At 43.1% G+C, this 18,295-nt stretch overlaps 1 protein-coding gene across 3 annotated transcripts in view; it reads right to left on the minus strand.

Annotated features, from left to right (window-relative positions):
* Positions 1-8,225: 8,225 nt before the first annotated feature.
* The window catches only part of LOC121461711 (protein mono-ADP-ribosyltransferase PARP14-like), a 361,785-nt gene continuing 351,715 nt past the window's right edge, over positions 8,226-18,295 (minus strand). For all 3 annotated transcript variants that reach the window (XM_041672894.1, XM_041672895.1, XM_041672896.1), the window contains 9 exons: positions 15,890-15,944; positions 15,181-15,330; positions 14,862-14,924; positions 14,357-14,521; positions 12,585-12,791; positions 11,898-12,497; positions 10,160-10,293; positions 9,344-9,518; positions 8,226-9,018 (listed from right to left, as the gene is read on the minus strand). In XM_041672894.1, the coding sequence (XP_041528828.1) occupies positions 8,729-9,018; positions 9,344-9,518; positions 10,160-10,293; positions 11,898-12,497; positions 12,585-12,791; positions 14,357-14,521; positions 14,862-14,924; positions 15,181-15,330; positions 15,890-15,944 (1,839 nt within the window). In that variant the 3' untranslated portion in view covers positions 8,226-8,728. The remainder of the gene's footprint in view (positions 9,019-9,343; positions 9,519-10,159; positions 10,294-11,897; positions 12,498-12,584; positions 12,792-14,356; positions 14,522-14,861; positions 14,925-15,180; positions 15,331-15,889; positions 15,945-18,295) is intronic.

An 18,295-nucleotide genomic window follows, 5' to 3' on the forward strand; every position in this document is an offset into this window, starting at 1 on the left:
CTGTCCCATCTCTTAACTTACAAAGGCTTACAAACCTTACCCTCTTTCTGAGTTCTTTCCCTACAGGTGGCACTAGTAGAAGATGCCACACTCCCTTTCTAATCCTGTGCACTCCTTAATATCTCAAATCTCCTACCTCAACCTAACATTAATTATTCCCCATCTCATTCCTGAATAGAAAACTTAGAGGATCTACTGCCCCAACCCTCACATATACAGGAGGGCAAACTGTCCCAGTCCACTTATACCTGGCACACAGATGGCAGCTCCTTTTTATGTGAAGGGATCTATAGAGAAGGCTATGTCATAGTGTCAAATACTGGGGTAGCGGAGGCACGGGCACTCCCTGCCCATACCACTAATCAGCAGGCTGAGTTAATAACCCTTACCCATGCCTTCCAGCTAGCAAAGGGACAGTCTTTAAATATTTACACAGATCCCAAATATGTCTTTCATATCCTCCTATCCCATGCAGCTATCTGGAAGGAGTGTGGGCTTCTTACAACAAAAGGAGGATCCATAACTAACTCAGGTTACATTATGGATGTATTAAAAGCCTCCCATCTCCCTAAAGCTATAGGAATTATTCACTGTTGGTCTCATCAGACCAACAGTTCCATTATTTCCAAGAGAAATAACTGGGCTGACCAAGCAGCTAGAACAGCAGCATTCTAGAGCCCAAACCTACCTCAGGGGGTTCATACAGTACAGCCCACATTCTCACAGACACCCTGATACCCAGAAAATTCCTACCTACCCACATCAGCTCTTTCATCCTAATAGAAATGCTCTGTTTCATTTTGTTAAGGCTCACTCCAACCCACCCCTGAGGACTTAGAGTTCTTAAAAGCCATCACTCCCTCTTGTAAAATATGTCAAAAATCAGCTCCCAAGACCAAATACTGTAGCTTCCCTTTTCCCTGCCACCAGGCCAGGGGCTCCCTTCCAGGAACTGACCAGCAGCTGGACTTTACTCATATGCCCATGGTCAGAAGAGTTAAATATCTCCTGGTCTTAGAGGACACAATGTCTGGGTGGATTGAAGTATTTCCCATGAATAACAAGAGGGCCCAGACAGTTTCCAGTGTTCTTCTCCAAGAAATCATCCCCTGGTTTAGAATCCCAACCTCTCTTCAGTCAGATAATGACCCAGAGTTTACTTCCAAGATTTCTCAAACTTTGTCTAAGACTCTTAACATTCCCTGGCATTTCATATTCCATACCACCCTCAGTCTTCAGGGAAGGTAGAACAAACTAACCATTTCTTTTTTTTTCTATTTTTATTGAGAAAAGGAGAAAAAAAAAACAAGTTTCCACCTCCTCCCAGCCTCCCATTTCCCTTCCCCTCCTCCCATCCTACGCCCCCTCCTCCCACCCTTCTCCCCCTTCCCCCACTCCTTTCCCCCTCCCTCTCCAGTCCAAAGAGCAGTCAGGGTTTTCTGCCCTGTGGTAAGACCTAGGACCTCCCACCTCCTTCCATATCTAGGAAGGTGAACATCCAAACTGGCTAGGCTCCCACAAAGCCATCACATTACATAGGATCAAACCCCCGTGCCATTGTCCTTTGCGTCTCATCAGCCCTCATTGTTCGCCATGTTCAGAGAGTCCAGTATTATCCCATGCTTTTTCAGTCACAGTCCAGCTGGTCTTGGTGAGCTCTCAATAGATCAGCTACACTGTCTCAGTGGGTGGGTGCATCCCTCGTGGTCCCGACTTCTTTGCTCATGTTCTCCCTCCTTCTGCTCCTCATTGGGACCTTGGGAGCTCAATCCAGTTCTCCAGTGTGGGTCTCTGTCTCTATCTCCATCCATCACCAGTTGAAGGTTCTATGATGATATGCAAGATATTCGTCAGTATTGCTCTAGGATAGGGTCATTTCAGGTTCCCTATCCTCAACTGCCCAAGGAACTAACTGGGGACCTCAGCTTGGGCACCTGGGAGCCCCTCTAGGGTCAGGTCTCTTGCCAACCCTAAGGTGGCTCCCTTAACTAAGAATTGTGGTTCCGTGCTCCCCTATCCACCCTTCCTTTATCCCAATCCTCCTGTTTCCCCAATTCCCCCCTCCTTCCCTTCTACCTTTTCTCTCCCCATCTCCCCTTACCCCCATCCCACCCCACCCCCAAGATCCCAATTTTCTCCCTGGCAATTTTGTCTAGTTCCCTTAGCCAAGAGGATAACTATATGTTTTTCCTTGGGTTCCCCTTCTTACTTAGCTTCTTTAGATTCACCTATTGTAGACTCCGTGACCCTTATTTATGGCTAGACACCAATTATGAGTGAGTACATCCCATGTTCATCTTTTTGGGTCTGGGATACCTCACTCAGGATAGTGTTTTCTATTTCCATCCATTTGCATGCAAAATTCGAGAAGTCATTGTTTTTTACTGCAGCGTAGTACTCTAATGTGTAGATATTCCCTACTTTCTTCATCCATTCTTCCATTGAAGGGCATCTAGGTTGTTTCCAGGTTCTGGCTATTACAAATAATACTGCTATGAACATAGTTGAACAAATGCTTTTGTCATATGATAGGGCATCTCTTGGGTATATTCCCAAGAGTGGTATTGCTGGGTCCAGGGGTAGGTTGATCCCGAATTTCCTGAGAAACCGAAACACTGACTTCCATAGTGGTTGCACAAGATTGCATTCCCACCAGCAATGGATGAGGGTACCCCTTCCTCCACAGCCTCTCCAGCAAAGGTTATCGTTGGTGTTTTTGACTTTAGCCATTCTCACAGGTGTAAGATGATATCTCAAAGTTGTTTTGATTTGCATTTCCCTGATTGCTAAGGAGGTTGAGCATGACCTTAAGTGTCTTTTGGCCATTTGAACTTCTTCTGTTGAGAATTCTCTGTTCAGATCAGTGCCCCTTTTTTTAATTGGGTTAATTAGCATTTTAAAGTCTAGTTTCCTGAGTTCTCTATATATTTTGGAGATCAGACCTTTGTCTGTTGCGGGGTTGGTGAAGATCTTCTCCCAGTCAGTAGGTTGCCTTTGTGTCTTAGTGACAGTGTCCTTTGCTTTGCAGAAGCTACTGTTTTAGTAGGTCCCATTTATTCAATGTTGCCCTTAATGTCTGTGCTTCTGGGGTTATACATAGGAAGCGATCTCCTGTGCCCATCTGTTGTAGGGTATTTCCCACTTTCTCTTCTATCAGGTTCAGTGTGTTCGGGCTGATATTGAGGTCTTTAATCCATTTGGACTTGAGTTTTGTGCACGGTGAAAGATGTGGGTCTATTTTCATTCTTCTACAAGTTGACATCCAGTTGTGCCAGCACCATTTGTTGAAGATGCTTTCTTTCTTCCATTGTATACTTTTAGCTCCTTTATCAAAAATGAGGTGTTCATAGGTTTGTGGGTTAAATTTCGGGTCTTCTATACGATTCCATTGGTCGACTTCTCTGTTTTTATGCCAGTACCACGCTGTTTTCATTACTGTAGCTCTGTAATAGAGTTTGAAGTCAGGGATGGTAATGCCTCCAGACGTTCCTTTATTGTATAAGATTGTTTTGGCTATCCTGGGTTTTTTGTTTTTCCATATAAAGTTGATTATTGTCCTCTCAAGGTCTGTGAAGAATTTTGATGGGATCTTGATGGGGATTGCATTGAATCTATAGATTGCTTTTGGGAGAATTGCCATTGTTACTATGTTGATCCTTCCAATCCAAGAGCAAGGGAGATCCTTCCATTTTCTGGTATCCTCTTCAATTTCTTTCTTCAATGCCTTAAAGTTCTTGTCAAATAGATCTTTCACTTCCTTGGTCAGAGTTACCCCAAGATATTTTATGCTATTTGTGGCGATCGTGAAAGGTGATGCTTCTCTGAATTCTCTCTCTACATCCTTATCCTTAGTGTATAGGAGGGCGACTGATTTTTTGGAGTTGATCTTGTATCCTGCCACATCACTAAAGGTGTTTATCAGCTGTAGGAGTTCTTTGGTAGAGTTTTTGGGGTCGCTTATGTATACTATTATATCATCTGCAAATAACGAAAGTTTAACTTCTTCCTTTCCAATTTGAATCCCCTGGATCCCCTTATGTTGTCTTATTGCTATTGCTAGAACTTCAAGCACTATATTGAAGAGGTATGGAGACAGTGGACAGCCTTGTCACATTCCTGATTTTAGTGGGATGGCTTTGAGTATCTCTCCCTTTAATTTGATGTTAGCTCTCGGCTTGCTGTAAATAGCTTTTATTATATTTAGATATGACCCATGTATCCCTTATCTCTCCAAGACCTTTATCATAAAGGGATGTTGAATTTTGTCAAATGATTTTTCAGCATCTAATAAAATGATCATATGGTTTTTTTTCTTTCAGTTTACTTATATGATGGATTACATTGATAGATTTGTGTATATTGAACCAGCCCTGCATCTCTGGGATGAAGTGTACTTGATCATAATGGATAATTTTTCTAATGTGTTCCTGGATTTGGTTGGCCCCTGCTGAATGACTGGGGAGTGAAGGGGGTCAGGGAATGTTCCGGCTCTGTTTCCGGGCTCCTGCCAGGGGTCAAGAACACACTCACCAACCACTCTGATGGATCCCCCGGAACAGGATCACGTTCATTTGGTGGCCAGGAACCTAGCTAACAATGGGCCTACCTTGCTGCAGACAGGCTATTGAAGCAAAGCAATTCCCCTTTGGTTTGGTTTTGTTTTTTGAAATGACCTAATTAGGTCTTGATGGTATCTGTGGATGTAGTTAGTACAGTTGTATAGTTTGGACGTTTTTTTAAGACTTTTTCTTTTTTTTAATATGTGTGTTTGCCTGCATGTATGTATGTGTTCCACATGTGTGCAGTTCCCTTAAAGGTCATAAAGAGGGGACGTTGGCTTCCTGAAACTATAGTTACAAGTGGCCATGAACTGCCATGTGGGTGCTGGGAACTAAACCCATGTTCTCTGCAAGAGCAAATGCTCTAAACCACTGATCTGTTGACAGAGGTTTCTTTCCCACCAGGTCCCATATCTGTTTATCCCAAATAAACACACAGAGGGCTCCATTAATTATAAACTGATTGGCCTATTAGCTCAGGCTAATTATTAACTCTTATAACTTATATTAATCCATAAAACTTGACAATGTTAGCCAAGTGGCTTGGTACCTTTTTCTGAGAGGCAGGCACATTTTGATTCGTCTGTGTTTGGCTTCCTCTATGTCTGGGTGACAATTGCAGACCGAATCTTTTCTCTTCCCAGAACTCTCCTGTTCTCATTGCCCTGCCTCTACTTCCCGCCTGGCTAGAGAAGAATCAATTAAAAGAAACAAATCTTTAGAGGGTAAAACCATTGTCCCACAGCATTGAGCCATCTTCTGGCCCCTGAGTTGAGGTTTTAATTCTGTTTATGCACTAAGGGATACAAAGGCGAAAGTGTGTGGGCCCCAAAGTCCTGGTGTAGCTCTGGGAGTCAGGGCTGTTGGACCTCCAGCTGCTCATTGAAAGCAGATTCTGTACTGCATGGAGGGCACCACAAACTGAGCCTTCAGCATGTTCCTCAGGTGACCAAGGAGCCTAGACTGTGTGGTCCTACAGCATCTATCCAGACCAGTCTAGGGCTCCAGGCTGGCTGTCACTGGACACAGTCTCTCTGAACCTTAACCTGCATGGTTGCCCTCCCGTAATTCCCAACTGAGCATTAGTACCTTAAGGACCCTCGGCGCTGTCCTGCTAATTGTGGCCACTGTAAGTCATCGACCTACACCCCCCCTCCATGTTTGCCCTTTAGGGGAAAAATGATTCTACCGAGAGACATTTTTCAAGTAATTTTACTAGAAGTGAGGAAAGGCTGAAGGTGATTGTGACATTTGCTGGTTGGGTCTTTATTCCACAGTGTAACACTGGCTATTCGGCCTTGCCCTGAGTTAACTAAACCACTGGAGGACAAAAGCAGATGAAATCAGACCTCTCATTTTATTCCATTTCCTTAGACCACTGCTGGCACCAAGTTCAGATGCCAGTTCAAAGGAAGCCAGCTCCTCCTAAGCCACAGTATGTGCCCGCCCACTTAGAAACAGCAGCAGAGGTTCCAAGGCCTCTGTGTTGTGGCAGCAATGGTGACCCTTGCTCCACTTGAGGTCCCCTGGTGATCCCTATGGTGGGAAGCGGCACCTTAATCCTCCCAACAGCCAGCATGTATGACCCGAGAACGTCACACAGCACTAGCTCTTTGGCCTACAGAACTCCTAAAAGAAGTAGAGTGGACACCAAATTCAGAAGGAAAAAAAACAGGGAAATCTGAGGTCACTTCACAGACATGAGATACTTGCAACTGTGATGGCCACTGTGTGATGGACATTGTGTGATGGACACCATGTGGTGGTCACTGCATGAAGGTCATGTGTAATGACCATGTGATGGACACTGAGTAATGGCCACTCATTGATATTCACTGTGTGATGGCCATTGTGTGATGGACACCATGTGATGGTCACTGTGTGATGGTCACTGTGTGATGGACATTGTGTGATGGACACCATGTGATGGTCACTGTGTGATGGTCACTGTGTGATGGACATTGTGTGATGGACACCATGTGATGGTCACTGTGTGATGGCCACTGAATGATGGCCAAAACAGCACTTGCTTCTCTCAAGGCCAGATCCTGTGGTGGGAATAGAGAAGGACTGGACACCAGCACCAAGACTCAGGAAGCTGGCTCTCAGGGTTCCTGCGTCAATGAGCTCAGACAAGGACGTTTCTTGTACTCTGAACATGTTCCCTAAGTCCTGAAATATGGAAAAACTCTCCCCAAAGCACTATTCATGGGAACAAGGTCATGTTTGTGACCGCATCTCTCACTCTACCTGGCAAAGTCTAGGCACTCAATAAATGGCACTGAGTCTGAAATTGACAGGAGAAAATTAGAAGAACAACATTAGCCAGGTCTGGTGGCACAGGCCTCCAACATGTGGCCGAAGCAGGAAGAGAGTGAGTTCAAGGCCTGCCAAGGCTATGGAAGCATATCAGAGGCAGTCTGTGCAACTAAATGAGATCCTGCCTCAACATAAAAAGTAAATAGGGCTGGGACTGTGTAGTTCAGTGGTAGAGTCGTTCCTGGCTTATGTGAGGCACTGGTACAGTCCCCAGTACCACAAGAACGAATTACCATCCAGTAGACACTGAGTTAACAGCCTGACCAGTTGGCTTACACACAAAGCTGTGAAGTCATCACAAGCTGGCCTTCCATGGAAAAGATGCTAGCAGGGTCCTTAGCGTTCACTCATTTTCATAGGGAGAAAGGGTTTCCCCTGGAGATGCAGCAGGGGTCATCCCATTAATTTCAGTAGGTAGCCAGAACATTGGGATTGGCATTAAAAGGAACTTCTTTCAGTTGTGGCCACAGCTTCTGAGCTGTGCCTCTCCTTGGGGCTCAGTTCACACAGACCATGAGCCATCTGCCATTACCCAGTTTGTACATAGTCCTGCCTGAAGCTGTCCAGCCCACATGGCACAGGGCTGGTAGTGAAGAAAGAGGTTCTCTGCTCTGTATCTTTTCAGTTGCTGGTTAGCAGCCTTACTGGCTCAGAGACACTGTGTGTCCTCACGGCACAGTGGCACTCCAACACGATTCCACTGGTGGCAGTTGGAATTACATAGCTTCCTGAAAGTCCATGATGGTGTTACTGTCACATTTGAGACAGCACCACTTCAGCTGTTTTCTGATATAAATTTTCAATTAGATTGGCTTTCAAGTAGATTCATTGCTATGAACTGGCTCAGGGGAGCCACTTAGATCATGGGAGAAGCAGGGTCTTGGTACACAGGAAGGCACAAGTTGGGCGAATGACAGACAGACACAACACACAAGAGAGTGGTTGGAATCTGCTGCTATTTTACTGAATTCAAGTTTTCATTATATAGTATTCAAACAAAGAACAAAGCACAAGGTCATGTATCACTGGTTGGCACATTATGAAAGCTTCTTTTAGTCACATCAGCAATATTTAAGAAAAGCTTATTATCAGGGACTGGTGTCAGACATAAAACATACTTAGAAAAGGAAATCTTGTCCTTGGGAACATAAACCTCAGACAAGTGGTTTCATCTTATGAACAGAAAGTTTCTGTCTCATTATCACTATCATGGCCCTTCCTCTTTCTAACCCTTTCTTTATCTCATCTAGTGACCAAATATGCTGAATCAGTTCTCTGCACCTGCTGAAATATACTTTTTTGTACCTTCTTATGCAGCAGACACCATGGGGGTTGGGATCTAGCAAGCCTATCCATAAAGTTCAAAGTATAATATAACAGTCTTTGTCCATCAACATTACCCCATCTATTACCTTGCTCATCATACACCCCGTGTATGACAAAGGTTCTGCTGTAGTCTTATACATTCCCAGACTGTGATTCCCTGTCCCAAAGCTGCTCCTGAAGAGATGATCCTTGTCTTATAGATATGAAGAATATCATTATTAAAAGAGATTGTGCAAAGCCCATACCCCACATAGCCAGCTAATCAAGAAACCCGTCTATGCCTCAGCAGTGGCTAATACTGGGCCGTCTGCCATTGACCTCCAGGGAGCCTAGTTCCATAGGACACATAGCTCCCATCTGGCATAATGACATATGTCATGTCACACAGACGATACTGGAGTTGGTGTGGCAATTCATTTCTACCATGTAGGAGTAGCTGAGGAAACATGTCCACGGCAAAGAAAAACCTTGTGCTCTTAGAGACAGCATAAGGAGGAAGAAAGTTAAAAAGGTGACCTGACGTGTCACGGCCTAAAGGTGATGAGATACTCTGGGTATGCTTGGTTGTCATAAAACACTACAAATAAACTTGGGTTTTTATCATCATCTGTGACAGTGTCGTACAAGTCAGTAGGATTTTGAGGGTCCCTTGGAGGAGGCACAATCAGTGACGAGTTTCCAGTTGTGTAGTTCCCAGTGAGAACCCGCACGTAATACATATACTTCTTCCCATTGGCATCTGGTCTGGAATATGTATCATGAGCTGAATAGGAAGCATTGACAGCAAAATAGGTTCCCTTCCCATAGCTTGTAGCTGCAAAAGGAAAGGCATTTTAAAGGAGTTCAATATAGCATATAAATCAACATGTTAGCCCACTATCTCAACTCATGTAAAAGGAATGCTTGGCTTGAATATTTAGCATATTTTCTTCATCATCATCATCAATATAATTATTGTTATTATTAATTTTCCTCCTCAGACGTAGTCAAGCCCTTGGGGTGAAATTGAGACATATATTACTGTTTACTGCTAAAACGGACTCTAATCTGGCCAACACAATGTGAGAAATAGTGAACGGAGCCCAGGGTGGTTCTAAGTCAGCAGCCCATTTGGGCAAACTGACCGCATCCTTCCTCACCGTTCTTCCCAGCATAGCTGCGGTTAAATCCGTGGCTGTTGAGCTGTGGAATAGAGCTAGCCTCCGTCCCGTGGAAGAGTTGTTTCTCATTTCTTTCATGGCCATTCTTTTCATCAATGATTTTTTTGTTTGCCTGATACTTCCTCCAGAGAGCAGGATTCTGGATCCTTGCAATCTATAAAGTAAAAAAGTTTTAAGTTATTCTGGAGAATCTAAGAGCCCGTGCCACGTGATAGTCAGCTACCATCTTTGTCTTTCCTGAGCAAAAATTCTACTCGAGCAAATTCAGTGCCAAATGACAGCATCCTATGTTCAGAAATATTTTTAGAACTGGTAAGACAGCTCAGTAAGAATATGGTGACCTGAGTTCGATCCCTAAAGTTGGAAGGAGAACACTAATTCCACAGAGTTACACTCTGACTTCTACATGTGCTAACAATCCTCCTCCTCCACACACACACACACACACACACACACACACACACACAGACACACACACGTGCACACACATAGGGATGCATGTGCGTGAACACACACAAACACACACACAGACAAGGCTGTCTTACTGGCCTGGAGTTAAAGTACCAAGTTAGTTTGGCCAGATAAGTGCTACAGTTTCAGGCTGTTGTAAGCTACCTGATGTGGGTCTGGAAACCAAACTTGAAACTTAGGGTCCTCTGAGAGCACAAAAGAAACTCTTGACCCATGGGCCACCTCTACAGACCCATATATGAGTGGGTTTATTCAGGAACATTGGTTTTTATTACTTATATAACTATATAACTTTTCCATTAGAAAATTCAGCACCCAACTTACCTTCTCTATGGCGAACTTTTGGCAGGTCTGGTGGAACTTGCTTGCCACCATGATATACTCAGGATCATTGGTTTGCAGACTGACCACAAGCAATTTCTTCTGTTCCATGTCACTCCAATTTGAAGGTATTTCAGCTGTAAAATAGACATTTGAGAGCTCCTGTGTTCATTTCCGGTATGCTTTGACAAACCTTCCTCCTTGTTGTATTATAGTCTCACAATTCTATGTATTCAAGACATTTCTTATCTTTCTAAAAGGATGCTGTTAAAAGTGTGGAACATGGAACATTGGTATCAGGATGAGATGGAAAACTTGTTTAAAGAGGCGGGCAATTTAAGGTGAGATAGCGCAGTGGTAGATCTCTTGCCTAATACATATGAGACTTGTTTCCCAGAACCCTCTCCAGAAGAAGACAAAAGCCATCCATGTCCTGAGTTAGAGTTTTTTAGGGATGGAGCCTCTCTGTCTACTCCTGTTTCTGTCTTGCTAAGGTGTGAGAACTAACTACATGTTGTAACTCACCTTCATTTAGTGCACAACCTCTACTCTGATGTGATTTAACAAAATCATTACTAACTTGTTCTGAACAATCTCTGTCATTTGCACATGCATGAGTTTGTACCACTGGAGGGTAGTCTACATGTATTTTCTCATTTGCCTCACTCCATAATTAAGAGGTAGATGGGTAGATGGTAGGGTTTTCTGTAGCATGCTGTATAATACCACATATTATATGTCATTCTTTTAGGGGTGCATAGAGTCTGGGGGTTCATTCATACTGGTCCTACAGAAGATGAATATAGTCTGTGGGAAGCCATTAGGGACTCATGTAGTTTGAGGGCAGGAATTGTTAGCCTACACAAGACAGACACTCCCTTCCTGGGGATCAGATCTACAGGGAACCTGTAGGCCGCGACCTGGCCTGTACCCAGGAACTCTTGGCACAGGAAAGAGAAGATGGCGATAGAATTGGGGTCTTCCCTTGGTCATCATCATGGACACAGAGGCCAACTCTAACAAGTCTGTCCTCTCTTTGGGCAGCTTTTCTTCTGAAATGACTTTTTTCTACCTCTGCCTCAGACAGCCATTATTTCACCAGAAGAACTGATCCAGTATAAATGATCCAGGTGGAAAATGCAATGTTAACCGTTGTTACGGTTAAGATGGTTCATCTTGGGCTGTTGGGCTCATCCATGCTCTATTTTCTTGGCCATAGTGTATTCTCTAGAAACTCAGAGACCAAGATCTTTAAATCATTCTACCAGTGTTATTTGAATTTTAACTACTTTAAAATTTAATATAACAGAGCACGTGCGTCTCATGCCTTTAATCAAACTATTTGGGAGGCAGAAGTAGGCAAATCTCTGAAATTGAACCCATTCTGGTCTATGTTTGAGACCAGCCATGGCTATTAGTGAAACACTATGTCAAAAACAAAGCAAAATAGTCCCAGGCCAGCAATGGCTAAATAATAAAACACTGTCAAAACAATAGAAGGTGGGTGGTGGCTCACACCTTTAATTCCAGCACTAGAGAGATATAGGTAGAATCTCTGTGAGTACGAGGCAAGCCTGGTTAAAAAGAGCTAGTTCCAGGACAGCTAGGACTCTTTCACAGAGAAACCCAGTCTCAAAAAAACAAAAACAAACAAACAAACAACAAAACCCTGCTGTGTTTCTAAAATAATGTAAAAATCAAAGTTGGGGCAATGACTGACACCCATGAGCATGTAACTTACCTTCATCTTTTAAGATGCGCCGAACTGTGACACTCTGTCCTTGAGGGCCTGTGGCCGTGTTTGTCCTCAAGTTCACTGTGAAGTCCTGATTATTAATTTTGACAACAGTGCTCTTGTGCTTTGCCTGCCGTGTGTTTTCCAACTGCATGGTAGCTATTTTGTCGAAACAGTGTGTGATGTTGTTGTCAATATATCGCCATTCCACGAATGTGAGGAAATAGTCTGCCTGGCTTTCCTTCTCTTTAGCCAATCGGATGCTCTTGATCAGGTTTTCAATCTCATCTCTAGCTCCTATCACATCTCTGCTGATTCCTGTAACTTTAATCAAAGCTGTCTTCTGGTCCAGCTCAATGACGATATTCAGCCTCTCTTGCAGCTCATTCAGCTTCTTGTACTCCTTCTCTCCAAAGTCTCTGAAACATTCATTCTCAATGCAAAAGGAATTCTGCTCCTGGGTGATCAGAGTCTGTATCCAAAAGATCGTGCGTTCCACACTGTCTTCATCTTTGCCACATACATGGAAAACTGTTTGTTCTAATTTCTTCTCCAAAAACAGGGTCTTCTGTTTGTGGGGAGTGTGCTTTGAAAAGCCAAAAAAGGCTAAAGAGAAAATGAAAGTTAATTTTTCTTTTACTCCCCTCAGCATCAAGGTGAGGAATATGTATTTGATAAAAGCAAACAACTCACAGGTGATCTTAGACAGTAGAGACGGCTGGGGAGGATCTGGGGAGCCTTCTCTGTCTTTCATGTTGTCATAAAAAACATCCAGGATATGAGGCTGGAAGATAACAACTTTGACTTTCTTCACAGCCTGCACTGATGGTTTCTGGATAAATTCTTCAATGGCATCCATTATGGCTTTAGCAACTGCATCTGGGTCCTGTTGAGCACTTCCTTTAAAACACACATACACAAAAGACAAGGTTAAGATTCACCTGCAAAATGCTGCAACACAATCAAGTAATTCCAGATGTCACAGGAAAGAAAAATGCCTGGTTCCACTTTAATCACTATATAGTTCTCTAACATGATGTCATTAAATAGTTTTGACATCCTAGATACAGGTGGAGGAGTTTCTGTTCCATGCTGTCCACAGGTCAATGCTCCAGGAAGAGCCCCTGAAACTCAGTCTGATTTATGACATTCCCATCTGTCCTTTTCAGTGGATCCTGGCTCCTAGGGTCACTCCCCTCCTATTACAGAGTCCAGGTGGCTTTCTTCCCTTGATTTATGAGAGTTTTTATAAGATCATAAAAGGCAGGAAATAAAGATAATACATCTTGAAAAAACAACATCGTCCTTACAGAGACAATCAGAGCCTCTGATAGATTTTATGCATGTGTTGAGATTCTCCTAGCTACCTCTGCGGACCTGATTCAAACTAAGGTAATTCTAAGGCACCCAAAACTGTAAGATACGTGTTATAGTCTATAATTCTAGGCATATTAGTTATCCTGAGCCTTCAGGATGTCTTTCTTCCCCATACTCTGTACCATTTTTGCTGCCCAGCAGAATTCAAAGCAACCGCTAAGTAGATCCACTCCTGCTTTAACATGTTGCAGATCGTGTTTCTCAATCCCCCAAACCCACTGCAAGGTAAGACTGTGGAATAGCCCAAAGTGAATGGCAGCTGCCAAAATCACATGACAGGCTGGTGCGGGAGAATTGTCTGTATTATGTCAATCATGTTTTAAATAAATGCTGATTGGCCAGGCAGGAAATATAGGCAGGAAAACCAGACAGGAAGTAGAAATAATACAATGAGAACAGGAGAATTCTGGGAAGGAGGAAGTTGATTCCTCCCACTCCTGCCCAGACCACCGAAGCAGCAGAATGTGATCTGCCCCACTGAAAAAAGGCACTGAGCCACATGGCTAACATAGATCAGAAAAATGGGTTAATCAAGATGTGAGAGTTAGCCAGTGAGAGGCTAGAGCTAATGGGCCAATCAGCTCATAATTTATGGAGACCTATGTGTGATTTTCTTTGGGGCTAAACAGCTGGGGGAACTGGGCGGGACAGAAACCCCCAACAAGCAAGCCAGGCCTGTTCATGTTACCACAGGCAATGTAAAAGTCTCCTGGGAAAGCTGGTTTGATCAACTGAGAGCCCATCTGGATTATCTCTGTTAATGGCATCCACCACTGGTGCAGGAAATTATAGCAGATGCCTTTGACTAACCTTGAAGGCAACAATTGTGGGGACAAAGTTCACTCCTCCTGCCTATGTCCTTCCCATCATTGGGGCCACAGGTGCACATAAATGCACCATGCTCATTTTCCTCCTCCTTAAAGATCCCACAGGCTTTGCTCATTCTCTAGTGGATGGGGTGTCTTGGAGTGAGGAAACTGTCTACTCCTAGGGAAAGTGTCCCTGTCATCACCCAGACCCAGTGAACACCAAATTCATGGGAAAGTCGAAACTTTGGGATGGAACCTGGACAGCCTGTGGCTACGGACCTGTGCCAATGGCTGGTAGGCAGATGGATGAGTAGTTTCGTTGTTCACATTCTTCCAAAACACAGGAAACTGATCTCTTCACGTCATTCCCACCAACAACGTGAATAATATTCTTGCATCTCAGTGATCCACCTTCAGTAACTATGTACTCACTGTTCTGCTGAGCTGTGAAACATGAGCAGATTCAGAGTCAGATGCTGATCTGTGCTTGGAGAAAGCAAGATGTCTGATTATATGAAGAAACATTTTATGAATTAAAAGTTCATGAAATACTACATATAATGAAATTTGATAACCTTCTACTTTTTACTTTCTTCCATATGGAATTCTTTCATAAAATATATGATCTTAAGATGAATACATGGGTCTCAAAATAAAAGAAAACCAAAAAAAAAAATTAATGCATTGTCCTCCCAGCCCAAGGCCCTTCCTTGGTTTCCTCACTGCCTCCCACAGTCAATCTTCCCCTTCTAATCCGGTTCCAAGAAGCAGCATCGTTCCTTACCCAAGACAGAACATTCGTTCTCCACACTTGGTCCTGCACCTTCCAAAATTGCTTTGGAGACTCCTACATGAGAAAATCAAGACCGTGACCAGACCAGAAAGATGTTGTGTGTCAACAAACCCCATCATAGAGCAGTAAGGACAGAGGAGACATTTTCAAAAATGTTGCCAGTTGTGAGAAAGCCCATTGAATTAGGTTTATAGATATTAGTTAACAGGAACAAGCCAAAGTCAACAAACTGTTTTGTCTATAGAAACACTTCTTCATAGGATCTACCACACTGATTCCTGCATGAGACAGAATCTATCTCACTAAGTACCTGATTTGAGATTAAACGTCTTTGATGTTGAATTGACAATCACATCTGCCGCTTCTTTGGTGATGTCCCCCGTGGCCACTTGGAAGAGGATCGGGCCAATATTCATTTCATGCACTCCTAACGTAGGGCTGGAGAGACTCCCATAAAACCCTGCCCAGAGGAAAGAAAAGACAGAATTAAGCACCAAGTCATCAGAAGCAAGAACAGTTGAGGTCGCAGGCTGCTCTATCATTATATTGGCTGCCGTTTACTGTTGCCGTGGATCTGAGCTGGAACAGAAGTATATTTTGAATTTGGGAGTTTGCGGCCATCCTGGGCAACATGGTAAAACCTTGCTTCAAAACAAAGCTCCAGTGAACCCCAAACAAGATGAACTCAGAAACAGAAAGCCACATTTGACAGAGAAGTGTTGGCTTGCATTGTCTCTTAAAAGGTATTTTGGGAAATACACATCACAGTGGAGATGGTCATCTCATCAGTAATTCGAAAATCCCACTGTACAGATTATATAATCTGGCTCACCTTTTCTCTTTGCTCCAAGTCCCATAAACAGGCCACTGTCTTTTATACTCACATGCATGGAATGTCATTTAATTTTCATTTAATATGTTTGACTTACCAAAGAAATGATCACCATCATCCTTTTTCTGTCATTGAACAGTTACTTGGTAACAAGAAATCACTGGTCAACTTAAACACTTTACTGTACCTTGGGTGTCACTTGGATTTCCATGACTCCTTTTGTCAAATTCATCTGAAAATGCCTGGAAACACAAGCACAGTTTTAACCATTATACTCCCTATGCGATCAGTGAGTTTGCATCCTGGGGCTTCTGATTCTGTATGCACACATGTAGTGATGTGTATAGTACAGCCGTTGTGCCTGGTTTGAGTAACATGTTTCAGCAAAGCCTCGCTAGGTTTGTGTTGGTTGGTAGAGGCTGAGAAATTGGGTTGAGACTGTTTAAATCTTGAAGAAATGCTGTCTCTCTGGAATCTCTGCACTTGGTGCTCTGTGAGACCAACCTTCGTCTGAAGACACTCGTGGAAACCTGGGGTTCTTACTTTTGATTATGGCATTCCATAATGTGTGGGCTGTCTTCCCTGTCTAGAAAAACTGAGAAAGACACACACACACACACACACACACACACACACACACACGGGGGGGGGTGAGTAGTGTAGGAGGGTTTTCTTTCTATGTGTTCCTTTCATTGGCTAATTAATAAAGAAACTGCTTGGCCTGATAGGTCAGAACATACATAGGCAGAGTAGACAGAACAGAAAACTGAGAGGAAGAAAGCAGTGAGTCAGACGCCATGGTTCTTCTCTCCAAGACAGTCGCTGGTTAGACTCATGCGGGTAAGCCACAGTCAAGTGGCGATACACATTAATGGAGATGGGTTAAATGAATATGTAAAAGTTAGCCAATAAGAGGTTAGAACTAAAGGGCCAGGCAGTATTTAAATGAATACAATTTGTGTGTTGTTATTTCGGGGTATGAGCTTCCAGGTGGCCGGGAGCCGGGTGGCAGGAAGCGGCCCGCAGCATCATTTACTACAGGTAAGAGAGAGAGAGATGGGGTGTGAGAGAGAGAGAGAAAACAACATTTCCAAGTAAAAATTGGGAGACTCAAGTCTATGAGATAGGATTCATCCCTATTCATGCAAACATTCATATCACATAAAAATCTCATCACCTTCACCTCCTGCTCAGTTCGTGTACAGAAACCAAAATTTGTAAAGTAATTCTGATTTCTAGAAGGGAAAGCATGTGCTACAGCAATGCCCACATCACCTTACACCATGATGTCTCAGGGAAGCTTCTTAAAACTCTTAACAGCAGGAAAGTGCGTACATACTTACAATCTCAGCATTCTGGAGGCTGATACAGGAGGACTGCTGTAAGTGTGAACAGTCTGAACTACTTAACCATATATAAGTATACTTAATCATGTATAAAAATAACCGATGTAAACAAACAAACATCACTGTGCTTGCACAGTCCAAGCTGAAGGTGTCAGGAGCTTTGGCTGCCCATCTAAAATGTAGGTTCCCTGTGCTTGCTTCCATGAATTTATAGGAAGTGTCTACATCTTGATAACAATGACATAGGACCCAAAAATTCCAACAGCCCAATCCACGGGCATCCGTGTGCTGTCACCTTACAGTGACATTGTGGAAACTGTTCTAACACTAAGGCCATGTATCTGCTGGATTACAAAGACATGGAGAACAGAAATCAGACCTTAGAATCAGACCACATTGCCGTAGCTGATGTGACACACTGTGACCGAGGATGAGTCTAGTATCTCTGGTCCAAGTGTCCTAAGTCACATGGGGACGTGTTCAAGCCACATCCTTCAGTCACAATTAATTACATTTCCAGAAATGCAGCTGGATCATCGGCATCTCATCCTGGAAATTTCAGATTAATAATACCATAAATATGCCTTGATATTATGTATTAACATTTCTCTGTCCAAAGGAAGGCAACCCTATAGACTGATAAAAACAATGGGTATTATAATGTGTGAGCCTTAATTATCTAATTCTGTAATGATTATTACAATGTGTGAGCCTTACTTGTTTGACTCTATAATGGGTATTACAATGTGTGAGCCTTACTTATCTCATTCTGATCCAGACGTAAGGATGGAGAAATGGAGAGACATTCATGAGACAACTGTAACCTCACACATTAACTCTACCATTGACCACATGAAGGAATGACTGCATTTCAAGGTGTGTTTTAGTGGTAAGATTATGTTCAAAATAAATTGGTGAATTGTTTAGAGACAGAGTCATGTGTCAGCATTATATGTGAGAAAAAAAATTAGACACCCAGCCACAGAGCAGTAGCAGTTGAGGCTGAATAATAGATAGAACTTCATTGGGTTGGTTTATGGACTTTTGTGGGTATTTGAAACTTTCCTGAAAAAGATGTTATTTTTTTCTGTTTATAATTTTTCTTGAAATTTTTCATAGTACATATAACCAGTCAGCACACTCTCCTGTGCTGAAAACACATGAAACAAACCTCCTATTAGACCAAGAAGACATAGAAGAACACAAGTCCCATACTGCAGTTGGCAAAAAGATCAGAAGCAAGCCAA

This window comes from Microtus oregoni, unplaced genomic scaffold (assembly GCF_018167655.1).
Source record: "Microtus oregoni isolate MIOR12 unplaced genomic scaffold, Mior012 000023F_ref0000262, whole genome shotgun sequence".
In the NCBI taxonomy this organism is placed as follows: Eukaryota; Metazoa; Chordata; class Mammalia; order Rodentia; family Cricetidae; genus Microtus; species Microtus oregoni.